The following is a 27,765-nucleotide window of genomic DNA, read 5'->3' as shown; positions in this document are numbered from 1 at the left end:
AGAATAGCACCTGAGCTTGGGTCCTGTTTCTGTGCCATTTCCTACCCTCAGAAGAGCTACCACCCTCCTCCCAGGTCTATGCATCAGAAGCACAGGGTCCACCTGCTGTTCCCTCTCCCTCAGCCCCCACACCTCACCCATCATTGGGCCGCAGGCAGTCTGCACCCCAGAGAGCTCCCACACCTGCCACCACCATCTCACCTGAGCGGCTGTCTTCTGTCCAGACCGCCGCACAGCCTCCTCACCCCCTGCCTTCCCACGCAGCAGCGTCGGCCCTCCCACCTGTCCTTTGCCCCTGTGGTCAGGTGGCTGCTCCGGCCACACTGGCCTGTTGCTTGTCCCTAGGCACAACCAAGCACCTTCCTCCTTCAGGGCCTAGGCACCTGCTGACCCCTACCTGAGGCCTGTGTCATGCTGGGAAGCCCCCCGACCCCTCAGACCAGATGAGGTTCCTGTCCTGTCATCTCTCCACTGACTCCTCCACAGCAGTTCACACAAATGTACTTAAAAGCTCATTTGGATAATCACAGGTTCAAGGGCTGTGTGCCCACTAGACTAGGACTCCCATGGGCAGAGGCTGTGTCAGGGTCATGCTGCCAGCCCCACAGTATGCATGGGCTCTGGCGCCAGCAGGCTTGCAAGAGCTGCGTGTGGAATGAATTTGTGAACACCCAGTCACACGTGGCTTCCTGACACTGGCATATTCACATGTGGCGCTGCGGCGCGGGCCACCACACGGACACTGCCATGCTTTAAAACCATCACATGTGCTTCCTGTCTCAATGCCATGATCCCGCCCCACCGTATACCCCCAGCACGCTCATCACATAGAGCTCACGGACAGTGGTCTGCTGCGGCCATGTGACCAGGCAGCAAGAACTGCACAGACCCACAGACAAGGTCATGGGTCAGATGCCCAAAGACACACTTTGGGCATCCTAAGTCCCAATCCTAAAAAGAGCTTAACAGACTGAGCCCTGGCTGGTGTGGCTTAGTGGATTGAGCACGGGCCTGAGAACCAAAGGGTCACCAGTTCGATTCCCAGTCAGGGCACAGGCCTGGTTTGTAGACCAGGTGCCCAGTGGGGGGAAGCACGAGAAGCAACCACACACCAATGCTTCTCTCCTCCTCTTTCTCCCCCTCTTTCCCTCTGTCTAAAAATAGTAAAACCTTAAAAAAGAAAACGAGGAGCTTCATAGACCCCATGGTAGGGATGCAGAGACTCACTGACCCACACCTGCAGGAGATGCATGGCCGGGTGGTCGGACGTGGTGACACATGCTCACAGCACCAGTCGCATGTGTGCGGTGTGCAATACACAAGTTATCACACGAACGGCCTCCTGGACAGCCCCACACACAGATGGCCACAGGGTCCCAGTGCAGGCGCATGGACACGCTCAGTCACAGGGTCTCACTCTGACAGGTGTGCTCTGTGGGCCCTTGGCTCGGTGTGACTGCATGGCTCACACACGCTCACGGTGCGGGGTGCGAGGGAGGGAACACGGGCCATGGGGAGATGAGATGCAGGGGTACGGGGAGGGCGATGGCTGCCAAAGCAGGTCCGGGCACAGTGAGTGGGGTGGTCCCACCACTGACAATGGTCTAGTCAGCTGGTGTGACCAGCGCGGAGGTGGGTTGGGGAGGAGATGAGTCACAGACACAGAACTTACCTGGGTGGGGCGAGGGGCGTGGTGGGGACAGGAGTCAGGCAGGGAGCAGGGAGTGCAACAGCCGCCTGGCCGCGGACTAGGGGGCACTTACCTGTCCCTCTCTATGGGTCCAGACCTGGAGCCCGGGCCAGGGTCTAGTGCAGGGCCCAGCGGACCTGGCCGCCTGCCTGGGTGCGGGGATGAGGGTGTGTGTGTGCCTGTGTCCCAGCCCAGCAGTGGCACGCAGTAGTTTCCGAAGACACTTACTGGACTGTGCTGTGCGGGCCTCAACGGTAGAGGTGAAGACGCCCACCCCCATCTCAGAGCGGGCGGCCAGCTGGAAGCGGTACAGCGTGTCAGGCTTCAAGTCCTCCAGGGTATAGGAGGAGGCAGGATCGAAGGTCACCTTGTGCTGGAAGAGCAGGGAGCACTCACTGACTGCTCTGACCTCAAACAAAGGTCACTCAGAAGCTCTTCCCCAGCAGCATGAGGTACAGCTGACCCCTCTGGAGCCACTGTGGCTCCAGGGCTGCCTCTACGCCACTGAACACCCGGCCTGCACGAGGGACGCACAGCCCCAGGGGAACTCCAGGGCCCTGCCACTGCCATGTGAGTGACAGAAGCTGGGAGGCTCAAGGACAGACCTAGTGACTCTGCCCCCAGCACAGGGTCACGAAGACTAAGAGCCATAAAGGCTGCATGAGCCACAGAGTCCCAAGGAGAACCCCGGGGGCTACGGAAATCTAGACAGGCCTACCCGGGTAGGCCCAGCACAGAGGCCGAGGGACCAGGAGAGGCCCTCCCCCCCTTCCTGTCCTCGCTGAGCGCTCACCTGCTGGCCTTCGTCCTCCGCGGCCCAGTATACCAGCTCGTACATGATGATCCGCTCCTGCGGGGGCAGCAGCCACGAGAGCTGAATCCTGGTGTCGGACTCCGCCTCGGCCTGGAAGTCCGCGGGCTGAGCAGGCACTGCAACACCCCAGGCCAGGCGAGGTCAGCCTCACTGATGCCCCCGAGGGTAGGGGCACCCAGGGGAAAAAGGCAGGGGCGGGCAGATCTTCACTCCCACACCCTTAGCCTGCATTCCAAGTGACCACACACAGGTGGAATACAGGCTCTCATCCTCCCCGAACCCCTAAGTACACAGCCTGAGAACACAGCCACTGCTTTGTCCCCATGCCTACCTCCTTGCTGCGTCTTGACCTGGATGGTGGGGCTGGGGGGGCCATCACCTACAGCGGTGAAGGCCAGCACACGCAGGCTGTAGGTGATGCCAGGCAGCAAGCTGCCCACGGTGGTGAGGAGGCCTGCATCTGTGTTGTGCTTGTGCCAGGCACTCAGGGGGCGGCGGGAGTCGGCAGAGTAGTAGACGCGGTAGCCCCGCACCAGGCCGTTGGGCTCCTCGGGCGGCTCCCACTGTACCAGCATGGTGCTGGCGCTCAGCATTCGGGCCTGCACACGGCGCGGGGGGCTCGAGGGCGCCTGCTCCCCCGTGCGTGCCCGCACCGCCTCGCTGGGTGGCCCTCGCCCGATGCTGTTCACTGCCAGCACGCGGAAGATGTATTCTGAAAAAGGGCTGAGGCCGCCAATACTGTAGCGAGTGGTGGCCACACCGTCCACCTCCTGAAAGGGGCCCTCTGTGCCCGATGCGCGGTACTGAATGCCATAGTAGGACACAGGCTCCGAGTTCCCAGAGTCCCAGGTCAGGGTGACACTGGTGGCGGTCGTCTCTGTCACCACAAGGTCAATTGGAGGCTTCGGCAAAGCTGGGGACAAAGTGAGAGGCTCAGGGCTGCCTGGGGTCATGACCCCAAGGTCATGTAACCAGAGTGTGGTTGACCCCCACAGCCCACCTTGATAAATGGCCTGGAAAGAATGTGGTGACCTCTGAGGGAACCTAGTGGGGGATGGCCCCTGTCTGTGACCCCAGAGGCCTTGCATCATCCGGTGCCTGCCCATGTCACTTCTGGGACTGCCTGGATCTGCACACCAGCCCTGGTGACTCATCTATCAATCAGACCCAGACGAGACACTGCCTGCCCGGGTCCCGTGGAGACGGGAGACACGCAAGCCTGCCTGGGCTCCCCTGTGGGTGCACATGTATAGCATGGGCCAGGGAAGGGGAAGGTGTTTCCTTGGTGAATGGCCCTGGATTTAGAAAGAGTGATGGGCTGCTGGCCCACAGAGCCAGTGACTTGGCTGAAATTACAGCTAAAGAAGTCCCAGGCCCACAGGCAACACTGAACAAATAATTACTGAGTGTAAGGCACTGTGCTATGTGCCTGCTCGCATGGAGCTTAAATGCCAGTGTGAGAGGCGAGCAACTGACATGTGGATAATGATGTTGGTGTGGGCAAGGACAGTAGAAAGCAGGGTGCTAGATGGGAAAGAAAGCCAGGGACTCTCTTTAGGTGGGGTGACCAGAGATGGGCTCACAGAGCTAAGACCTGGATAGCAAGATGGAGCCAGCGATGGCCAGGGCTAGGTGAGGCGCCCAGCGCGTCAGCACGGGTGCGCAGTGGCAAGGAGGCCACAGTACGGATCCCGGTTTCTCTCCCAAAGCCAGGGGCAGACACTGGAAGGCTCTCCCCCTTTCTTTAAAGGGAGAGACAACCCTGCTGTGCATGCTGAGAAGAGCACTCAAGCTGCAGAATGAGGAGGACGGGTCGAAGGAGGCAGAGCGGAAGCAGGGAGGCTGGGGAAGCCCACACGCCCCTTGGTCACTGTTTATCCTGTTTTATTGCCTGCTTGCCAGGAGGCTGGAAAACCCAAGGGTCTGTTGCTATGTGGTGGTTAGAGGGGTGTGCTGCGGAATCAGACCCCCAGGGTTCAAGTCCTGGCTCCATTATTACTTCTGTGTAACCCTGAATCTCAGTTCCTTCACTGATAAAAGGGGGATGGGAGTACCTACCTCCCAGGGTGACAATGAGGCTCAGTAATGTAATCCGTGCTTGCCAGCATGGCCTCTGCCCCCAGGACTCAGTGTCTGCTAGCTACTACTGCTGAGACTATGAATGAAAGCTCTCCCTCCACCCCTGGGGCCAGGAGGACCCCAGGGCCAATGCATCCAGGAGAGGGCAAGACTGGGCCTGGCCCAGCCCGCAGCAGCCATGCATGCGGGGACTCCACGGCACTCTGCGACAAGGCCTGCCCATAGTACTCACCTTTCACTGTGACCTGGGCGGTGGCCTCGATCATACCCAGGGAAGAGATGGCCACACAGGTGTAGTTGGCGGAACGCAGGACATTGCTGAGCTCTAGCACGTTGCGGCCGACGGGCATCTCGTCCTCCTTGGTGAGTTCCTCGGCGCCCATCATCCACTTCACATAGGGCATGGGTGCACCCACTGCGACGCACGTCAGGTTCACACTGCCGCCCGGCATCACCTCCTGGCTGGTGGGAGGGATGGAGAAACGAGGAGCCACGCGGCGCACTGTGGGAGGAGGAAGAGAAGCACTCACAGGCTGGGCAGGGGATATAGGGGGGTGGAAGGGCAGGGGCCCCTCATCCAGGAAGCCCCTCTTGTCAGAGCCAAGCCCACCTCAGAGACAGGAGGGGCGGAGTCCCTGGGCCCTGGTTCACCACCTCCCACCCCACTTCCAGGATAGAAGTAGCCCCTGCACTCAGAGACTGTCTGGAACACGAGAGATTCTGCAACCAAGCTCCCACTTAACAGCCAAGGAAACTGAGGCCCAGGAAAGTCCTACCTGCCCAAGGTCAAACAGGGACTCAGTACAAAGGCCAGGCCTACTCAGGGCCACAACCCAGGTCACCTTCCAGCACCTGCCCCTACCTGCTCCTGACCTTTCCCCCACAAGGGTCTGCAGGGGGGGGCCGCTGGGGCCCCCGCGAGAGAAGTGCAGGCACCCTAGGGGGGAGGGTCCTTGGAGCATGGCTGGGGCTGGGCAGAGGATCAGTCTAGGAATGACACAGCCGCCTTCTCTGGAACTGCCGCTTCCACCTCCAGGCCCAAGAAGAGATGAGGGCCATGGCGGGACTGCCTGCAGTGACCTCAGCCGTGCTCAAGGCACAGCCTAGGAACCCAAGAGGAGGGGCTGCCCCCCAGGAGGGACTGGGCACGGGCAAGGGGTCTGGGTGGGCCAGGAACATGGTCCACGGGCAGAATGGGCATGACGATGGCAGTAACATGATGAGGGCGCCGAGCAGATGGCTTTCCGAGCCAATGAACAAGGATCTCAAGGGGGAGGGTGGCTGTGCCTGGCCACAGCCTCCGGCCTTGGGCTCCCCAGGTCAGAAGCTGCTCTGAGCTTCTCAATCCAAGGTACAGCCAGGTGACCCACCCCCCAAAGTTGCAAGCCTGGCACAGACATTTGGAACATGCAGAGAGAGGGCAGGCATGCTCGGCATGCAGACAGGTCATGCGGCTGGTGGGCGGAGGCAGGGGTGTGTCCTTCATGGGCACCCCTGCAGACAGGGCTGGAGAAGGCAGGCGGCAAGGCTAAGTGACCAGCAGGCACCGCTGAGAGTGCGGGTCTCACAGGACTCTTGTGGGGGAGCCCAGGCATGCAAAAAAAGACCATGGTGCCCCACCAGGAGCACCTCCATTGGAGGTTTGAGGCTCTGCTGCTTGTGCAGCCTAAAACCGCAGAACTGAGGCTGGAAGCAAATGCAGAGACCACCCAGTCCAACCTCTGATCTCCCTGCACAGGGGTCAAGCTCTGGCCCAGAGACCAGACATCCAGCAAACCGCCAGGTCCTGCTAATGCACTGCCTGTGCCACCTTTCAAATCCACTGCTTCCTCTCCAAATCTGCGGATAACTGGCACCGCCAAAGTCAGAGCCACCGCCATCTTTCTCTGGATGGCAGCATGGAGTTCCTTGCCGCTCCTCCTGCCTTGCTGTCTTCCAGGACTGCTGCCAGGACTGGCCCTCCACAAACAGCTGGCCCAAATCTGCTCTCTCCACTTCCCTGGTAAAGAACTCCTGCACAGTTGCCCAGTGACTACGCAGCCCCGACTACACGAGTGACCTCACCCAGCCCCTGCCTCAGCTCCATCTGTGCCACCTCACTCTGGGGCCTCCCAACAGAACTGGAGCCCCACCGGTGCCCTGAGCAGGCCAGGCATGACCAGTGTCATGGGCTTGGTCATTCCCCCATGTCCCTAGGCTGGATGGGGTCTCTGCATGTCTCGAGGACACTCAGCATTCTACCTTCTAGGCTGGTATTGTCATTTCCTCTAAGGAAGCCATCCCATTCTTGCCCCGTGAAGTACGTGACCCAGATCTGGATAATATAGTCTTTAGACCTTTGCAAAAATGATTAGAATGGTGGACCTCCTCTCTCTACTGCGGTGGCTAACTTTAGAGGGACTGGGGACATAAGAGGCCCTGCTGAGAATGAAGCAGTTAACTGACTGATGAGAGCAAAGCTCAGAGACAGGGACAAATGCCCACCCAAACTGTTTAAACACCTGGATCCAACTCTGCCTGACACCAATCTCCATTTCTCAGTTTGGTAAGGCAAGAGTTTCTTTGTTTTGCTTAGGCTGATATAAGTGGGTTTCTGTCATGTCCTAAAGCTGGGAGTCCACACCGAAGGACAACAGCAAGTCACAGGTAGAGCAGCTCTGTGTGTCAGAGGTCAGGTGGACCCCAGCGTGACTGGCAAGAGGAAGCCACAACAAAGAGCCCCCTGTGAGCATGCCTGCCCCCCCAAACAGCACAGAGGTGAGGTCAGGAGGCACAGAAAGAAGCACAGCCTGGCCTGGTGGTATGGGCACCGCTGGCCTGTGGAGCTGGGCCTGAGGGGCGGGCCAGGGAGACAGAGGTGCAGATAGGTCTGTTTGCAGGCCAGGCCAAGGCCTGCCAAGTGTGCGGGGTCCAGCACAGCCCAGGCTGGACAGAAGGAGCAGCCCTAACTGACCAAGTCTTTCCTCTACTCTCAGCCAGTGGCTGCCCTATCTCCTCGTTCATGGCAGTTTGGGGAAGAGGAACCACTCTTGAGAACCTACTACGTGCCCAAGGTTTCCACAGCTAACACCTTCCAATAACAGATAAGGAACTGGCTAAGGCACTCTCAGTGACATGCCTGAGTTTATCCAGGTACTACAAGCAGCCTGTCTGATGGACAGCTCATGCCATTGGCGCCTGGCTGACAGGGCTCAAGAACAGAGACCCAGGAGACTCCCAAGAGAAGCTCCTGAAGCTTTTTGGTTCTAGGTAGGACCTGGGGAGCCTGTGTCAGGTGAGAGGGCTCGGTGGCAAGCTTGGCCCCAGTCAATAGCTGGGTCCCTGAACATAAGAGCCAAAAGCCCCAGCAAAAGGAAGTAGGTCCTTGATCAACAGACCCTGGATTCCAACCTAAGCAGTGCAGAAAGCTGACTGGACTTCAGCCCACAGTCCCCAGAAGACAAGGTCTCTGCCCACTGTCAGCCAACGGAGTACCTTCAGGCACTAACACTGAGAATAGTTTTGCTTTTATATTTTTGTTTCCCGCCTCCTAGAGGCAGGTGGAAGGGAGAACTCCAGGGACTAAGAATAAGATGTGACCCTCAGGGTCATCCCTAGCACTAGGCAAGCGACTCCAGCCCAGAGACTACTGGGTGGGCGGCCCTTGGCCCTTACGGGCTTCAGCTACAAGGCGAGAGAGGGGAGAGACACCTTCCTGGGATCACTACCACCTGTGGGACCACGTACCCTGGACCTGACCAGAGAAACAGCCCCCTTCCCACAGCCACGGTGACAGCTGCGCTGTCACCCCCCCTGCTGCCACAGACACAAGGCCTCCAAAAGGGACGGCGCTCACGCTGGACTCAGTCTGCTGACAGAAGCAACAGCAGGGAAGGAAAAGCCAGAGCTGGGAGAAAGGCACTTAGGAGTCTAACGTTGGGTTCCGACAATGCCAGTCTCTTACCGTTGTTCCCTGTGCATCCTGAGCGCTGGCGTTTTACAGACAATTTCCAAAACAGGGCCCTGCCATTTCTGGATTATATTTGAGCTGTAACTTTTAAGCCTAATTATTTGCGCTGACAAGCCCTATAATAGGGCGGTGCGGCGCCCGGAGGTGCCGGCATTCAGGGGAGTGTCAGCCTAATCGCAGGGGAAGGCTGCCCCGCAATCTGCATTCACTTGCGGGAATTTCTCTGATGAAAATAACACAACATTAAGGAGGGGATCAGGGGCAGTATCCACTGTATCAAGATAAAATAACTCTTTAATAAATAACCTTGTGGCTGCCGCAGAGCAGTAATTAAATGCCGGCGCGCTCGGCGCACAGTTTTAAGTAAAGCTGGAAAAATGTAAGATGTAATTATCAGCGCCAAACAAATTACCAGCCCAGCAAATCCCCCCGGAATATTTAGAAACTCATTTCTGCCTTCCCATTAAATATTTGTGTACGTGCTTATTTTTGGTGGGACCACCGAGAGGGTGGGGAAGGGACAAGGGAACAGGCGGGTGGGGGAAAAGGGGCGCAGCGGGAGGCAGCTGCAGGCTGGTCTGACTGCTGATGGCTGGTTTCTGAATGCCTGGGGAAGATCCACCCAGTCAGCAAAACGGTGTAACCGAAATGCCCCAGAGCTCAGGAGAGCATCTGGGTGGATGCTCAGGCCTGTTATCTGAGCCGAGGCCACAGCCCTCCTCCTGACTGGCTCCCTTGCCCTTGTGGAGGAAACTAAAGCCACGGAGATGATACAGAGGGGGCCAGGTGGCCCAGCTCTGCTCCCTGGGGCTCAGCCCAAAGCCCTGTGGACAGGCAATCCTCCCCTGGCCACTCAGACCACAGGGCACAGAAAGGACTGCTCTTCCCTACAGGCGGGGTGGGGGGTGGGGTGGGGCTGAGAACAGGGCCCACTTGAGACTGCTATAGTATGGGTCAGAGCAGAGTCTTCAGGAAGCCCTTTCCAACCTGTGGTTCCCAAGTGGGCCTCAGTAAATTGCAGTTGCCTATTCAAGGGGTGAGCTCCTTGGCTGGAATGTCCAGCACCCAGCACGGGGCTGAGGAACTGTGAGCCATCTGGGAGACCTGGGCAGAGAGAGGGGCCTAGGGCAGGTGGGAAGCCTTGCATTTGGATCTGGCCAGAGAAGGAAGCGACAGAGTGTAGGGGACATCTTCAGTGGGCCGTGATGATACCACCCACCCTGTGCCATGGACACTAAGCTCAGGAGGCTGACTGGGGCTGCTGCTGGGGGAAAGGACAGGGCCGACGCTGCAGGACTTTTGTCCTGTGCTGCAGGATGTCGAGGGGTGAGCTCGTTTCAGACAAGCCTTTTCCCTTTGTCTTCTCAGTGGTTTTGGCTGAGCTCAGGCAGATGGGGAGTCGAGGTAACTGGGGGTTGTGGAAGGCCCAACAGGTGCACATAAAGCACTTCTGCTCTTACAGTGCCCACAGCCACACCTGAACTCCACCCGGAACGGACAGCTGGCCCAGCCTGGGCACAATGGTGAAGTACAGCTGCGTGCCATGCACCACGCCCACCCAAACACCCCTGCAGGGGAGCCCTGCTGAGGGGACATGCAGACGCAAGGTTTATCGGGGACCCAAGCAGCAGAAACATGCAGTGCAGGGGGCGTGCCCACCCACCCTTGGCTCTGCCCACCTGCCGGCCCAGACAACAGACAGCAGAGTTCGACTGGCAGGCAGGCCTGGCTGGAGCGAACCCTAGGGAGCTGGCCACACCCACTGGTCCCTACTGACGGGAGCATCCCATCGATGGGCGGACTGTAGATGGATAAGAAGTGAAAAGGACCAACCTTCTCGCTGATCTGAGAGATGAGAGTTTGGGTTGATGGCAGAGTGCGATGAGGATGAGGAGGGAATAAAAAAAAGACAAGGAGAAACACAGAGAGAGTAAAAACAGGCCAACCCTCATCTGCCCACACAGCACGGAAACAAGACAAGACTCTTGGGCCCCACGCACACACACGTGCACGCAGGGGCACACAGACCACACCGCTCATGAAAGACTCAGGACTCATGGAGGACACGGTGGACAGGGCTGAGTCCCCCAGGCAGGCGCTGGGATGCCAAGGGCGGGGCGGGGTCGGGCGGCATGGAAGTGGGGCACAGGCACGCCCCCCTGCCTCACGCGCACCCCACGGCTCAGGCAGACCCAGAGAGCTGGGCTCTGGGGTCAGGGCCCACCCAGCCCACAAACCCACCAGGCACACGAGCCACCAGAACCCTGCCACTCTGAGGAACAGAGTGGTACCGCATGGTACTGCATGGTACTGCAGTGGGAAGAGTTGGTCTGGGCACCTGTGGGGAGAAAGGCTGTGAAGACTCCACCCTGTTCACTTCGGCCTAGCAGCCAGCTCCCTGCAGAGAAGGCGAAAGTCAGGGGCAGGCAGGGCGGGCTCTGCGGAGGGCGTGGCCTTGCCCTGGCCCACAGGCAGCAGTACGTCGTGAGAGCTGGAGGAGGGACACTGTGGATGGGAGGAGTGAGTCACTCGGAGTTGGGAGTCAGAGCGTGGGGGAGAGCCAGGTCGCCACACACGCCTGGGCCTGCTAGACCGTGGGTGGAGCTGTGGGCAAAGTCGGAGCAACCAGAGGACACGTCTGTCTCCCGGCAGTGCTGTGTTGACAGAGGCGGCAGCAGCTGACTGCTGAGCACTTCCTGCGTGCCTGGCGCCACGCTGGGAGCTCCACACTCGCTGTCCCATTACATGCAGCAGGCACACAGCCTCAGAGAGGTAGTGGGGACCCTGAGAGTCTAGGGGACAAGAGGCAGGATGAGAGGTAGACACTGAAGCCAAATCTGAGGAGGAGACACAGCCTTGAGCTTGGGGGACAAGAGTCAGAGATGGACAGAGATGATTCCCCATGGGATGCTGACCATTCAGGGCAGTTCTCACCTGGGGGGACTCCCCCAGGCAACACTGGGGAAGGTCTGGAGACTTGCTGGGTTGTCATGACTAGGGGGTTTACAGGCATCAAGTGGGCTGGGGATGCTGCTAGACATCCGACTACAATACACAGGACAGCCCCACACAACTGAGAGTTATCCGGCCTGAAATGTCAATAGTGTTGAGGTTGAGAAACTGGTCTGGAGGCTGAAGCTGAGGTCCTGATACCTGGTGCCCAGCAGGGGCCTCACTCCAGACTGGAGGGTAACAGGCCGACACGCAGCTGAGAGGCGGGTGGGCACAGACAGCTGGGCAGGCTGGCACTGGGGGCAGGGGGTGTTCTCCGTGGGCAGCCTGCTCACAAGCAGGGTTGGGATACAGAGCTGGGGGCTACTACAGCAGGGCTGTCCTAGAGGAGCTGGGACTGTTGGCCCTCAGTACTGCGACACCCCCATGAAGCTGTATTAAGCACTTAGTATGATGAAATCATCACTGTAAGGAAGTCGCATCCACTTTCCTTTACAAATCCCTCGAGGGAGCTGGTTTCACTTTTAATGACGCCCATCTGTGCAGGAGGGCTAAGTGAGGGGACAGTGGGGGTCGGGTAGAAGGGGCTCTCAGGCCTCCTGGGCACCATGCACAGCAGACCTAGCCTGTTCACAGGAAGTGGCAGGTGGCCAGCTCTGGTGGCCCTTGGGCTATGAGCACAGCAGGGACTGGACACTCCAAAATAGTCCCCAGGTCCTCTGCTGGGTACCTGGACTTGTGAGAATGCATGATACACTTAGTTCCAGCAAGGAACACTTGGAACGTAGTAGGTGCTCACTCACAGGACTGCCTCAGCTGCAAAGGGTCCTGGTTGGTGACAAAGCACAGCTGGCTTCCCCTCCATGAAGGCGCCAGACAGACCTGGCCAGAGGGCAAGCACACCTGGCCGGGAGCCCACCCTGCTGGAGGAAGGGCAGGACAGACTCAAGGAAGACTAGGCAGATATACACACATTTACACACAAATGTGCATGACTGCGCACACACGGGTCTGCTTGGAAGGCTCTGGACTCCCTTGAGGCTCTGGGCCCAGCAGGACCTACAAGAGATACAAACGCTCCCAAGAGTGGCTGCTTCCCCAAGGGCCTGCAGGGAAGGAAGGCAGAGGAGTGGTGACAGGAGGAGCGTGCCCGGTGGGCGGTGCTGCTATGATTGATGCAGAAAGAGGCAGGAAGGAGAGAGCGGGCCCAGGGCAGCCCCCCGTGTGTCCATGCCCAGCAGGGCAGCTCCGCGCACGGACACAGGCCAGGCCCTGCACTGCCGCGTCCTTACCTCGCACATACAGGTTAGCAGGGGCCGAGTAGCGTGTGCCTGCAGAGTTGGTCGCCACACACTCGTACTTGCCTTGGTCCGACTCCTCACTGCTCTCAATCTGCAAGGCACCTGTGGGGACAAGAAGACAAAGCTCAGGCCTGGAACACTGGGAGAAGTCTCGATGACGTTTGTGGCTTGTGTTGACCAGATGTCACAGACACCGGGGCCACACCCCAGAGTCAGTGCTGCTTCCAGGAAGCTCTCACGGACTAGCTCAGTGGCCTCCTGGTTGGAGCCAAGGGTTGTGCTCTGGAGCTGAAGCCTGCCCTGTCCCAAAGTGCAGTCGGCCTGCCAGCTCTGCCAGGGTCTCTAGCCCCAGTCCCCAGCTCCACTGAGTATCTGCCACACTCCAGTCAGTTGGAGCCTGTTTGCCAGTGAGCATCCCCATTAATGCTCCGGCTGTGCCAGCCCAGTTGGAGCCAGGCGTGGGTGGAAGCAGCCGGTAGACGTGCTGGCCTGGATGTGCAAGCACGCAGTGCCCCCATCGGGCAGGAACCTGGGAACCTGCCACCCACCAGAACCCCACAGCAGGGAAGGGGCTTGCCTTGGGGGCCTGGTGCCCAGCAGCCTCGGCTCAGAGCACCCATCTTCCCCTCCTACCCGACCTCCACCCCACGAGCCCCACCCATTCCGGCTCCTCTCCTCAGCCTGGTCCCGCTAAAGTGCTTCGACCCACCACGGCTCCTGCATAATTCAGGAGGCTAATGGAGGCTGCAGCTCCCACTCAGGCCGGCGCCCTGAGGGGCTGCTCTGGCCGCAGGCGGACAGACAGGAGCCAGGATTGGGGGGTGAAAAGGACCCTCACAGAGGGCCAGAGGGATCCTGGGCTTGGGGCCAGTCCTGGTAATACCAGGCCAGGTTGGGGAGCCCGAGGCAAGGGTGGTGGTAGGGAGTGAAACCATGTGACTTGGCCAGTCCCCCGGCCCTGGCAACAAATACACGAATAAACTGCTTAGGAGCACACTGGGAAGCTGTCTTCGACGGTAACACCCTGGGGCACAGGTTCCAGGCTTCCCTGGAACAAGCCGAGACAGCCACACCCACACAGCACAGCTCACTGGACAGTAATAACCCCACCGGACACAGCCTGAACAGAAAACACGGCCTGCACAGGACAGCTAGAGCAACCTAACAGCCCACTCCCCGCAGGACCCAGGGTGGCTGACGGCCACACCCACCTAGGACACAGAGAACCTGCTGGCCCCAACCTGACAGGGCTGGACAGGAGCCACAGGAAGAGTGCGAGCCAGGCTCTCACAGCCCAGGCCCCAGGGGAGGACCCCCAGGGATCCGAGCTGCAGCCCCCTTCACCGCCTGATACCCTCTCCCACACCCCAGACCCAGGGCAGCAGGAGGTGGTGTGAACACCCAGGGGTTCGGGAGATGGAGACGGAGAAGGGGCTTTGAAGGTTCAGCCCTGCTGCAGGTGAAGGGCTGGCCTGCTCTGTGGTCCCAGCTTCCCATGGCAACAGGGAACAGGAGGGCTCAGAACACATGCCAAACACCCTTTTCCTGGGAGAGCAGCCCAGTGGGCACCCAATAGGTCATGTTCATGGGATGGATGGACGCCGTTACAGAAAACATTCATTCAAACAGGTGGGGCTCACACCCCTGGCTGGGGCTGCACTAAGCTCAGCTAAGCTGGGGGATGGTGCCACAGAGAGGAACAGAAAGTGTGCCTGGCGGGGATCCCTGTGGGAGAGGAGGCTCCCCTGTCCAGACAGCCAGGACTGGTCGGGGGCCCCAACACAGACCCTGAGCCTATCTGCACACAGAAACCCCCAAACTGGAACCAGCCTCCACAGGGCGGCAGCTGCTCCTACCAGCCCCAACTTCCGTCCTGACACCACTGTGGCCCTGAATTCTGAGGGTCTAGATGTGCCTGAGGCCACTTGGAAGGTGGGGAGAAAGTGACGTGAGTGCATACAGTACAGAAGCAACCATTCTACACCATGACTGCTGTGCCGGGTGCTACCCAAGCCCTTATCCTCTCCTCTAATCCTCAGCCCCTCGAGGTGGGGCTTTGGCCCCAATATAAAGAGGGGGCCCCAGACTTCTGAGATGAATCGATTTTCTGAAGGTCACACAGGTGGTGAGTCACACTTGCACCTTGATCTTTGAGTCCAGAATCTGGGCTTTGAACCTCAAGGCTGCAGGGCTTCTGCATGAAAGCAGCCAGGGATTAGTAGGTCAGAGGATCGAGTCACATGGGACCCTGAATTTCTCGGTTGCCATCCCACCCTCTACACTGAAGTCTTCACTACACGTTCCGCCTAGTGTTTGCTGGGCTGAGACATTTATGGATGGTTCTCATTTTACCATAGGGCCAGGATGTTAAAGGGGACTTAAGTAACAATTGAGGGCCCCAAGACAAAGGAGTTCTCAAGAGGAAAGGCAAGGCTTAGCCAAGCTCCCCCACCTCACAGGAAGACTCTCCCCCTATGGCCAGCCTTGGGGACCAGCGCTTGGCTTTACTGCAGGAGCCAGCGGGTCTCTTCTGTGGGGCTGGCCTAGGAGGCCTGGGCAGTAGGGCCTGCCGTCCCCCAGGTGGGGTTCAGCTAGGTCTCTTCACAATCCAGACTTGCAATGGATGAGTCCACAGGAGGGAATGACCGAGAGTGGAAGTGTGTAGTGGCTGGTGGTGCTGAGGGGGCCAGAGCTGGAGATGAGGCTGGAGAGGTCGGGATGGGGATGGGGGAGGTGACGGACTGGACGGGATGGAGTGGTGGTGACGGCAGTGGCGAGGTGTGGCGTGGCGAGATGCACGGACAGCATTCTTACCTCTAATTGGTGAACCACCTGGCGAGGTAATTTGAATGCAAATAAGATCAGAGAGAAGCATTAGTACAAAAGGAAGGAAAGCCACAAAAAGCCAATCAGATAAAATAAAACACTAGAAAAGGGCCTTAAACACATGGGAAAATCGAGGCCTGAGTTAGGCCCACGCAGGTTGTGTGTGTGTGGGCTGCACGTGGGTGAGGCTGTGTCCCCTGGGGCCACTGGCACTGCTCTGAGGAGGGAGACTGTGGCGTAGGACTCGGCGGGGCTGGTGGGCATCAGATGGCCAGTTGGGGCTGCTGTAGACCCCACTGGCTGAGGCCAGTGGAGCGGGGAGGTGAAGAAAAGAGGGGGCAACCCCACCCCACAGGGCCACCCAAATCCACAGGTGGGTAGATTTCAAAACAAGGCACTTACCAAAACAAACCAGGGCATTTAGGCAGACAGAGAAAGGGCAAAAAGGAAGGCTCGCCAGAGGCGGCCACCAGACTGGGGTCCCCTGAACACACACACAGACCAGCCCACCCTGCCACGCATGGAGGCTGAGCTCACACCCCAGCGGCAGACCCCTGTGCAGACCGCTCAGCTCTGCTGAACAGCTTCTCCCCAACCTGACTGGCGAGAGCCAGAGGCGAGTGCCCACCCCTTGTCTGGCCAGTCATCCTGGGGAGCAGTAGCTGAGAGGGCCACACGCTCACCCTCCAGCAACCTGGGGCAGGGCGAGGGCGAGGTCTGAGCAGGCTCCCTTCCCCCGGGGCCTCCTCTGAGGCAGCGCTCACACCTCTCTCCCACCATCTCATCAGGGAAGACAGTGTTTTGCCTGGGCCCACCCACAAGCTCCTGAAGCCTCTCCGTCCCTTTCTGGGGAGGGACGTGCGCCAGGAGACAAACACTGATCACCATCCCCTTGCACCCGATGGCACCCACCCAGGAGGAAGGATCCATCTCCATGCAGAAGGGAGGAAACAGGTTGAGACAAACTAAGTGACCAAAGCCCAAAGGTCACACAGCTTCTGAGTGAAGCGGCAGGAAGCGACCCAGTGTGTCTGGCTCGAGGCTGCCTGCCTCCCGCAGGCACAGAGGTTGGAGGGGCGAAGGCAGTCTGTTGGGACCTGGGGGTGTGTGACAGGGGTGAAGAGGGGTGCAGAGGGACGGTCTAGAAAGAGCCACCACCATGACCCTCCAAGCTCCGTCCAGGGACCTTAAGTGTCCCCAAGACCCTTTCAGAGGGTCCACAAGGCCAAACCAATTTTCATCACACTAAGAAACAATCTGCCTTTTTCACGCTTGTTCTCTCACACGGTGGGGTTTCCCAGAGGCTCAGTCCGCGCTGGGTGATCAGCACCTGACCAGGTGCAGAAGCGGGCGCGAGAATCCAGCCGTCCGCTAGCAGTGCAAAGGATTTATAAAGGCGTAAAACAATGCTGCTCTCTTTTCCAGTAAATGCTTTGTTTTAGAGAATATGATTACTTTTCATTAACATGTAATGGAGTTTAAAGTTATTTTAAAGTAGATTAATAAATATTTAAGACCTTCTTCATCTTAATATCTGACATAGTAAATATTGATAGATAAAACCTAAAACAAAGCTCTCTGGGGCCCGGCCCTCTGCTATTTACAATCAGAGGTCCTGAGACCAGAAAGTTGACAACTGCCGATCTACTCCTGGGGTCCTGGCCTGATCCGGGGGGCAGGCGGTGTGAGTGGCCCAGGTCTGGGACCCCCTAGCTGCTGGCCTTAGCTCTTCTGAAACCGAACCTGCTGCACGATGGGTCTCTGGGCATCTCAGAACAGCCATTTCCCCATCAAACTGATGTGAGGATTCTCTTTTGCAGTTTCACAAGGTGGCTGTGAGATGCCTAGGGAGCCTGGGGGTCAGCCCCGCCCGTGAGAGGCGCCGGTGTGTGAGAGGGGTGAGGCCAAAGGGAAACTGACCACATGCCGACGGCATGTCCTCCTGGCAGACCAGGAGGATGGCAGGGTGGAGCTGGGGGGCAGGCCCTCCTCATCAGAGCGGGGCCAGGCCTGCAGAGTGGGGGCTGCAGGCCTCAGGCCCACTCCAGGGATTACTCTGCACTCCCCTCCGGGTCCCATCCACTGGGGCCAGCGGGCTTCCTCTGGCAGCCAGACGTTGGCATCTCTGCTCCAGGCCCTGCACTCTTGGCCTGGGGGCTGGGGAGTGTGGAAGAAGGCGGCCCTATGGTCATTACATTGTCCTCATTGCATGAACTGTGATGGGAAGGGCAGCTCACACGCTCTGGCCACCAGGGTGAGGGGAGCCCAGGAGGTCTCCTTCAGACTCTGTCCAGGCTGGCAGAGCACGGGGCCCACGGTTCCTCTCAGGACCCAGTAGCGAGTCCCTGCTCGCTGCTCCAGGGACCCTGCCCACTCCTGACTCAATCCCCACTCCCCCTGAGCCTGTCCCATTCCTCCTGGGCCCACCCTGGCTCTCAAGTTCAAATTCTCCAAGAGGCTTGTGCTGCTGTAGCATGTCACACCACTTCGGTGAAGAACGTGCCTGTCAAGCAGAGCACACACCTGGGCACACGCCCCCCATCTGCCACACCCTGGCAACAGTTGCTGTGGTGCTGCCCAGAGATACCTGAGGAGTTCTGGGCACTGGGGGGATGGGGGGTGGGCTGAAGTCTGGACAGAATAGGACTGAGCAGCTCTGCAGCCCTAGCAGGGTCCAGCCATTCCCCAAGCCCCATTTCTGCACATGTGACACCAGAAGGTTCCTGGTGGTCCTCACAGGGGAGCTCCCTGGCCCTGTACCGCCACATGTGACCCCAGGAGACTCCCTTAACTCAGCTGTAAAGTGGGCAGGGTAATCAGAGCCTGTCCTACTTCTCAGCGTTGCAGGAGAATCCAGTGCAACCAAAGGCAGGAAAGCGCTTTGTAAACTGTTAGTGGTGCGTAAACCGTGAAAGTCCCTGTAAAACGGCCGAGTGCTCGGGGGCCTGATTTCACTCTACAATGGGATGTCCCTGTAAATATGCATGGGAGAGCCCAGCACATTCTGAAGTGGTAACAGGACCGGGGCAGCAGCTACTGGGATCAGGGGCCGGGGGCCAAGATCAGGCAGTGATGGGGGGGCAGTCCTGTTCGTTACCTCCACCTGGAGGTGAGATGATTGCGTCCCTCCGGATGCCATCTGGCCCCATCCTAGCGACTGGGTTTTGGGCCTACCACCCTCGGATCACAGCTGCCCAGGGGCAGGAAAGGTCTAACAAAGAGGTCTTTCCTGCACCTGGGAAGCAGAAGGAGTGGACATCCGTCTGCAGGTACAGAGTCTGAGGGTCACGCTCACAAAGTAATTCATCAGCAAGGGCTCAGAGACACCTGTCGTATAGCTGGGCTAGTGCAGGGCTCGGGGGGGGGGGGGGGGCCCTCGCAGGGGAAGCCAGACCCAGGCCCTCCCTGTAAGGCTCACTCAGCCTACGTGAGCAGAGCTGGAGCCAGGTGGTAAAAATCAAAGTGGGATGAGTCCTAAAGTAGGTTTGGGGCGGAGAAGGGTGGGGCTGTACATTCTGGAGAACATGAGCAGAGGGCAGGGATGGGGTCAGGAGGCTCCGTGCGAGTGGGGAGCGGCTAGGAGTAACAGGACTCGTGACCCCAGAGCCCTCGCCATATGCCAGGCAGTGAACTTCAGCTCTGACTGCCACTGCCTCACTGCAAGTTTACTGCAACTCCCTTCTGAAGACGAAAACAATGAAGCTCCAGGAAGGGTTGTGTGTGTCTCGTCTGGGGCACGCACCTGCCTGTGCAGGTGCTGAGGGTGTCAGAGCACAGAGGAAACTCTGATGGCTGCTGGAGGAGGGACTCCAGGGCAAAGCCTGGGGGCAGAGAGAGCAGTGTTTGGTGACCCGGGACACGGCCAACGCAGGCAATGCAAGGAGAAAAGGGCACCAACCTGGGAGTCACGATGGTGACAAATCAAGAGGAGCTGGTGGTTCCTTACTGGAGGCGGAGCCAGGGTTTCAGGTGGGGAGGCTGCCACTCACAGAGAGGGTCAGCGGGAGAAGGGTGCGGCTGTTTGGGAAGGAGTCATCGCTCATCATGGTCAGGGTGACGCCCGGGAGGCAGATACATTTTTTGGTCTAGAGCACAGGCAAGATGTTTGGGTTGGAGAGACAGATCCGGGAGTCGCAGGAGTGGAGAGGGTGCCTGCAGCTACAGGAGGGGGTGAGCAGGCCCAAGGGGAAGGGCTCTGTCCATGGGGTGAGGGCAGAGCTAACCTGCTTCCCGGCTAGAGGAACGAGCAGAGTAGGCGGGGGCTGCAGGGCAGACGGAGAAAAGCCAGGGAGCCCTGGAAGGGAGTGGACTGCCACTGAGAGGACGAGGAGGCTGCGGCCTGAGCGGCCCTGGGCGGAGTGCTGGGCGGGAGCCAACTCCAGGGGCAGTGAATGGGCGGCACAGGGCCTGGCACTCAGCGCATAAATACATGATGAACGAACACGTGAGACAGCGTGTCTTCCCAGCACTGCTGCCACGGACAGTCTGGGCCATTCCAGGCGGAGGCCAGACCTGCGGGGAGGACCATCTGGCTGCTGGGGGAGCCGGCCTGGGGGAGGGCGGGGGAAAAGAGGAGCCGAACCGTGCCGGCCGCTGGGCAGCGCCGGGCAACGGCTGCACATGCAGCCGGACTGTTTCCTGCCTTGATTATGACTGTTTTAATTAACTGCACTACAGCTGCCTCCATCTTGTTGAGTTTTAATTAAATTAAATGAGCTAACACTTTGTAGGCTGTCTCAGGCGGCCGTGGCTGGGGCCAGAATCCTGCGCCTGCTGGGCAAATCATCTCTCCCTCCTCCCTGAGCAACAAGGGGGTGTCCACTGGGTGGGAGCCAGTGGGAAGGGGCTGGCACCCCAGGGAGAGGCAGGGGTGCCTCTGAAGCCAGCAGAGCCTAAAAGGAGCAGAGTCCTGTTCTTCTCTACAGTGTTGACATCACAGCTGAGGTGAAGCAGGGGCTCTGGCCGGCACTGGCCATCTCGCCCACACCCCCCACCCTGCAGCTAGCAGGAGGACTCTGGACCAAGGTCTGTTGGTCCAGCCATGCTGGCGGCAGGTGCAGAACGCAGCCAAGCTGATCCTGAGTCTCCTTTCCCGCCTGCTCCATACTCACAAAAACTGAATCAATTATCCCGGCGGGAGCCTCAGGGGCAGATCGATCAGTGGGGCAACACCTCCCGCCTGGCCAAGACGGTATCCTTGCTCCCAGGGCTGCGTGCTGGCTCCACTGAGACATCTAGAGGAGACCAGTGGCCCTGGTGGCCGAGGGATGGCAGCAACTCCCCCTGGTCCCAAGCTCTGAAGTCCAGACTTTTGAAGCCTGAGGAATTAGGCATCTTTGCCCCTTTCCCTGCCATTTGGAGAAGGGAAGAGAAGCACCATCCAGGCCCCCCTCTCAGGCCGGGCTGCAGGGAAGGTGGAGGATGAACACCCACAGAACAACTTTGCAGAGCCCAGCACCAGGCTGGGCACGACACGCATGCCGTGAGGAGCAGGACTGCCCTGCAGTCTGGAGTCTGACCATCCTGGAGCAGTAAAAGAACCACCGAGGACTAGCCCTCACTGCCAGGCTCTCTTCCCGGGCCAGGTGGGTCTAGAGCAAGATCTGGACCACCCACTGGGTGCCCTCTGTTCAGCCCTGGAGGGTCACCCCCAGGCTGAGGCCTCTTGCAGCTCCTAGGCACCCAAGCTGGAAGGCTGTGCTGGGTGTAGGCCCCACACCTCCCCTCCCGTCTGTGCAGCCCTCTGCTCACCTGAACGCAGCTGCTTGATGCGCCCGTTGCTCGTGGAAGGATCCACAGGGAGAAAATCCTTGAACCACGAGATCTCGGGGTCCGGAGTCCCGCCCGCAGCGCACAACATGGTGGCTGTGCGTGCTTTCTCCACCACCTTCAGCTGGGGCCCCATGTCGATGGAGGGGAACCCAAGAGGCAGCTGGTCCTCTGCAGGCAGAAAGAAAACGTGCACGTGAGGGCTGGAATCCTCAAGATTTAAGGTTCTCCTCTCCCAGATCCTGGACTTCTAAGCAGAGTCCTGCATGCCCCTGCCTGGGTCGACCCTTCACAGGCCCGGGGGCGGCAGGGGGGCCCACCCTGAAATGGTGCCTCAAAACACCCCCACCCTACCAACGAGCCACCCTTGGCCCCTGATCCCTGACTCTGACCTAGCTGTGACCCTGACCCTCCCCCTTGCTCAGTCCTGACCTGGGATCCAGACTCAGGCCAGGGGCCCATCTCTGGACACGTGCAGGCTAAGGAAACGAAGAAGCTCTGAGAACACCAAAAGTTGATGGGGGTCTGGGGGAAAGAGGGGCAAAACTCCTTCGCTATTTCTTCCGGTTCACAGGAGTCCCCTCCACCAGTCAGCAGGGACGGACGTCGGCAGCACTCCCCACTGCACACAGACTCCTGCGCTGGCCCTGAGGGTCTCCCCGACCATGCAAGCAAAGGGGTTGGGAGCACAGGGTCCAGACTAGTGCAGACCATGGGCTCTCTCCCCCACCACTGTCCAGCTGTCACCTTGGTGTGTTACAGATCCTTTCCACGGCTCTGATTTTATCTGAAAGGGGGTTTAAGCGCCTACCTTGTAAAACCATCATGAGGGTATCATAATACGCGTGAGGTGCAGAAGGGTGTCTGACAAGGAGTCTGCAGCCAATAAATATCAGCTGATGTTACTGTAACTAGCGAGGGCTGAGCCACTGGGGCAGACAGGTACCATGGCCAGGGGTGGGCGGGCAGGAGGCCCTTCCCCAGGAGGAAAAAACAGGCTGTGCAAGCTCACCACAGCCTCTCCACCAGTGTGGACACCGGGTGCGCCCAGTAGGGTGAGGAGAGCACTGTCCACTGTCAGTCTCCCGGTGGGGGAGTCGGGCCCCACGACAGGGGAGACCAGGAGACTAGCGAGGTTCCTTCTGCACCTCCCTTCTGCAGGCCTGGCACAGGTGGGTGTGTGGGGTCATGTGCCGAGGTCAGCCTCCTGGGCCAGGGAAAGGCACGCGGCATTCTCAGAGGGGAAATGTAAAGGACCACAGCACTGTCTTGCCTGAAAACTCTCAGAGGCTCAGGGAGGCTGACGGGGCAAGGGGCCGGTGGGCTGGAAAGCTGGAGGAGCCCTTGTAGGCAGAAGAAAGATGTCCCTCTGTCTGGCCCAGACCCTGGGGGGTCTCTGCCAAGGCTCCAGTGGCCAGAGTCATCTAAAGGGGCTACAGCCCCATCAGGAGACGGGGTCTGGAAGGGGAGCAGCAGAACTCCCAGCATGGCTTCACCTCCCCAGCCTCCCGGTACTGGCAGGACCTGCAGCCCTGCAAATCCCAGGCATGACCCAAGAGTCTCTGCGGCTACACACAGGATCCCACAGATCCCTAACTTTCAGCTCTGATTTTTAAAAGGAAAATTTAAACAGTGACAAGAAAAGAGAGGATGGAAATGAGGCAGGACTCAGGGTGCAGCAAGCAGAGGAACAGTTTCACAGGAAGGCCTGGGGCTCCCCTACCACCCTCCCTGTTCTCCCCAGCAGCGGGGGGCGAGCAGGACTGCCAGAGCCAGCCTACCCATCCTAGCCCACCAGTCTAATTCCTCCCAGACTGAGCTTTCTCCGTAACACCTGCTGAGCCCCCATGGGCAACAGAGGTGGGGTGCACAGAGGGGGACAGGCCTGCCAGAGTTAGGGCCCAGCAGCCAGCTGACCCCAACCCTGCCAGCAAGGTACTGATCAGGGAGGGGGGAAGAAGCACGAACACTGGCAGCCCCACGACCTAGGAGTCTGCTCTGAATTCCTGACACCGGGAACGTCTTTGGGCTGTACGCCAAATTAAGGACAATTAATTTTCCTCCCTCAATGGCTCCATCCTTGGCTCAGAGGATCCCCTCAGGCACTGCCACCAGAGCCCAGAGCCGGCGTGTGCGAAGGGCTGCCCCTCAAACAGCAGGGCCCCACAGCCACTCCCCTGTGCCGAGGAGGTTTCCAGGCAGAACTCACAGGGCGGCATTCTGCCCTTCGGGAAGGAGAAGCGTGTCTCGCAGGAGGACTCCAGTCCCTCCGGAGTGACCCCTGCCGTCTCTTCCTTCTACGCTCACCTGGGCGCCTCCAGCACGTTTACACGCAGCTGAGGGCAGCAGCCGGGTACTGATGCCCGCCCTGCGCCTCGGACAAGGTGAGCACTGGGCATGCAGTTGTAAACACCACCGACCAGCACGTTTACCCTGCACTCTACCGCCTGCCCACAGCCCCACAGGAGCTGGGCCCTGTGGTGAGGGGCAGGCAGAACCACTCAGGCTAAAGACCAAGGCAAACGCCTCTGCAGGAGTCACATGATCACTCCAAACCACCAACGACTGGGAAACTGAGGCCCAGATACTGAGGCCCAGATACGAGGGAGAAAAAGTTGTGTTATTGAAACATTTACTACTCTAGAGGCACTGAGTTAAAATGCTTTAATAAAACGATTTAAACTCTCCCAAACCCTGAAGTAGATAAACAAATGGGGGCTTAGAGAGATCTAGAAACCTGCCCAAGGTCACACAGTTTGATGGGAGGTGGGGCTGGGATGAGACCAGGTGGTGGGACCCAGTGCCTGGCAGGGCTGGGGGCGGGGGGGCAGGGCAGGGCAGCCCTGGGGACACCCTGCCACCATCCCGGCTTACTTCCCCAAGTCTGGCTCAGTCGCCCCAAACCACGCCCTCTGCTGTCTTCCACGGCTCGACACTCGACCACAGGATCCCTCCACACAAGCCGTGGTGTTTTCATCTGCAAAATGAACCGACAGTTCCCATACACAGCCACCCCTGGGGAGGCCATGCACCCAGGTTCCAACATCCAAATACACCCTTCAGGCCGAGTCTGTTCAAAACCAGTCCTGCGGAGCAGGAGGGGAGATAGGGCCCCTCCCCCTCCCAGGCCATCCGGTAACCATAGCAACAGCGGCGGTGGCGCCGCTGCGTGTGTCCATGCGGCTCGCAGCTGCTGCCCCTCCCTCCTCACTTGGGTGGAATCCTTGCGCCCCTTGCTAGGACCCCCACCTCCAAACTCCAAGGGACTCTCCCACCTAGGCGTCCTTCCCGCTTAACCGATAGGAGGAGGTCCTCCCACACCCGCAACCTAAATGCCGGGTATCTGCAGTGTTTGTCTCTCCTGGGGCCGAGGTCCCTCCATCCTCTGATACAGAATGGAGAAGGCTTTGGGCACCTGAGAGGCAACAGGAGCCCAAGACGCCACAGCAGTTTGTGGACTGCAGCTGCATCCAGCTGCGTGCACATGTGCGCACACAGGGCGCACACACATGCTCCCAGGGGCCACCCCCACAGACCCCTGTGTACTAGCAGGGGTGCGCAGGGGTGCAGAGTGGCTCCTGCTCCAAACTGCGCTGGCTTTTAGATGCTGCAGAGGGAGACCTGCGCCCTCTCCTGCAGTCCCCTCTGGGCAGAGGGAAGTGACCGGGTGTGTCCCCTGCGGGTTGGAGAGTTGGGAGACTAAGGGTGAGAAAGGGGCAGGAGCTTGGCTGAGGCCTCACAGCAGTGGGTCAGTTCACCTCCACAGCTTACCTGCCCTGGAGGAGGGAGATGTAAGAATAGGAAACACTTGAGCTTGGGAGGTGGGAGAGCTTTCTGCGGGAGGGGGAGGGACTGCCTGAGCGAGGGCTGTGGGAGGGTGGGAAAAGTGAGTCTGGCTGAAGCTAAGGAAAACACTGGGGTCCTGATAGATGAGCGGAGGGTGGGGGTGGACAGGGGATCAGCTTAGGCTGGCTGCAGTGACTGGGGGAGGGGGGCTCAGCAGCCCCCACCCCCCACAGGCACACAGGTTTCTGTCAGCTGAGCCTGAGATGCCTGAGGCGGAGTCTGGGCCAGAGGGAGGGGTTGCACCAGGAAGGCTGACAGATGGAGATGCCTTGCAGGGTCTCAGGGTGGGCAGCACCGTCTGTCAGCAGGACTGCCTCACCCTGGTTTACCCAGCTTCTTGGCATCTGTGCACACGCAGGCACACACCGGCACACACATCCACAGGCTTCCTGGGGCAGCACTGTTTGTAAGCCTGACCTCCCTCCTCCCGGTGTGTGTGTTGGGCCTGGTCTCACCCTGTCTCTGAACACACACACACACACACACACACACACACACACACATACCTGGAAACAAGTACAGCCACAGAGATACACATGGTGAAAGACAGGTGTGAAAACAGACCTACATCTGCAGTGACAAGCACCTGTGAAAAGGCTCGTGCAAGTGTATCCAGAGGTAGTGCACACAGACATGCAAACACGCACGTGGAGGTGTGCAGTCACACATGTGTCGAGACCTGAAGACACAGGGATGGAGACACGGACACACAAAGACATGCCGAGACAGGTGAAGGAACTTCATGGGTAGCTACTAGCTTGCCCCAGCCGTCAGGTCCTGTGAGGAAACCGAGGCCACCTCAGGCCCCGTCCCTGAGGCGGCTCCATGCCCAGCAGGGGCAGGCCGAGACATCCCTAGCAAGTAAATCTGAAGGCCGTTCCAGACCTGCAGGATCCTACTCCTCCCCGAGAGCCCAGCCTCGCCCCCAGGCTTCCAGGAAATAAGGGGGAGTCTGCGGGGCCCTGGGTCCATCTCCCTTTACAGCTTTCAGCCTCGATTTTCAGCTTTTTTCCAAGAGAAAACTCCCACCTCTTCTAGCACTCAGATTTCATCAAACTTGGCATCTTAAAAGCCTGTTTTGTTTTTGAATCTGAGCTGTTTGGGGCCTGTCGCAGCCGTGGCCTCCCCCTCCCAGTCCCCACTGTCAGCCAGGGCTTCCCTGGCACTTCTCACAGCCCCACTCAGCCTGGCTGATGCGACATCCCCACCACACATACCAAGTGGCCCCAGGGGCCACCCCCTGGGCACACACCCTACCTATGCTCTGGTGTCATGTTAGACTCTTCTCTTGGGGTTCCCCACCTCCATCCTCCTTCAGGAAGATTCTTGTGATCCACTTACATTACCCCCCACCCCCCAAGGTTCAGGCCCAGTCAGACCACTGACAGCCTCCCACTCACTCCCCAGGCCCCTGCGGCCCAGCTGCCATCCCCACCCCACCCACTGCTTCCTGCCGGCTTACTCCCCATGGTCAGCCATGACTCCACGGAGGTAAGCCCAAAGGACTCTTTCAGCGTTATCTTGCCTGACCCCTGGACAGCACCCCACCCTGCTGACCACTTCCTCCCACTTCATGTCCTCCTCTCTCTTTGATGTCCACGGCCTCCAACCTCTCATGGCCCTCACCAGATTCCTACACAAACTCTCCTCCCACCGTGAAGAGTTTGGCTTCTGGGGCTCCACTCAGGCCCCCTTCCTTCCCTCTTGTCCCTCGTTCCCTGAGATTTGCCATTTCTTGGCCTTCAGAACTCCACCTCCAGATATCCCGACTGCCAGGGGAGTTTGAACAAGAACCCCTAGACTCCTCCCCTGGATGCGCGCATGCCTGATACGCAGATTTCTAACAGAACTCTTCAACCCGCCCTGCAAACCAGGTCCCGCTCCCATACCGGAGCCTTTGAAAACAGTACCACCACCCACCTGGCGAGACCCAGTAATCCAGAGCCTCCCACCTCCAGGGTCCCACAGGTGGTCAGGCAGGCCGCCGCTCTTTCCAAATGGTTTGTAACCCAGTCTCCCTTACTCTTGTACCCACTGCTTGGGTTTGGCTCATGGCCACCTGTTGCGTGGGCTGCAGGGCTGCCAACCCTCCCTCTGGGCTCCCTCCACCCCACTCTGCATGTCCAGGGTGTTTCTGAAGCATGTCTCTGATCAAGTCACTCCGCCAATTAAAACCCTCTTTCCTCTGGCAACCAGAGAGATGGGGCCCCTCACCAAGGACGGAGGATGTGCGCACACAGGGTCATTCAGAACCTCCAACTTCACCACCTGCTGCCAGAGCTGCCACCGTGGTCATGAGGCTGGGGGACAGGGGGGCAAGCGAGAGGGCCATGTACACAGCAGGGCTTTGTAAGCACCCATGACTACAGGGTTGGGGGGCCACAGTGGGCACAGGGGAGGTGCCGGTGTGTCTGCAGCTAACAGAACAGGCAGGTGTACTGGCCGCCCCACAGGAGGACCCATTCAAAAAGAAGTCCACTTGGGCCCTTGAAAGCAGATGAGAACTAGAAAAAAATGGGGGATTCCAGGGACCAAGAAA

General features: G+C 59.1%; 1 protein-coding gene across 7 annotated transcripts in view; it reads right to left on the bottom strand.

Annotated features, from left to right (window-relative positions):
- PTPRF (protein tyrosine phosphatase receptor type F) overlaps window positions 1–27,765 on the bottom strand; it is an 81,903-nt gene that overhangs the window by 26,518 nt on the left and 27,620 nt on the right. For all 7 annotated transcript variants that reach the window (XM_037069646.1, XM_037069650.1, XM_037069647.1 and 4 more), the window contains exons 6-11: window positions 21,363–21,551; window positions 12,777–12,887; window positions 4,816–5,085; window positions 2,836–3,417; window positions 2,484–2,620; window positions 1,919–2,063 (exon numbers count right to left, since the gene is read on the bottom strand). In XM_037069646.1, the coding sequence (XP_036925541.1) occupies window positions 1,919–2,063; window positions 2,484–2,620; window positions 2,836–3,417; window positions 4,816–5,085; window positions 12,777–12,887; window positions 21,363–21,551 (1,434 nt within the window). The remainder of the gene's footprint in view (window positions 1–1,918; window positions 2,064–2,483; window positions 2,621–2,835; window positions 3,418–4,815; window positions 5,086–12,776; window positions 12,888–21,362; window positions 21,552–27,765) is intronic.

This window comes from Sturnira hondurensis, unplaced genomic scaffold (assembly GCF_014824575.4).
Source record: "Sturnira hondurensis isolate 20B ecotype Veracruz unplaced genomic scaffold, ASM1482457v3 Scaffold0018725, whole genome shotgun sequence".
In the NCBI taxonomy this organism is placed as follows: Eukaryota; Metazoa; Chordata; class Mammalia; order Chiroptera; family Phyllostomidae; genus Sturnira; species Sturnira hondurensis.
Note: the sequence above shows the minus strand (reverse complement) of the source record. Positions and strands in the feature narration are given on the sequence as shown.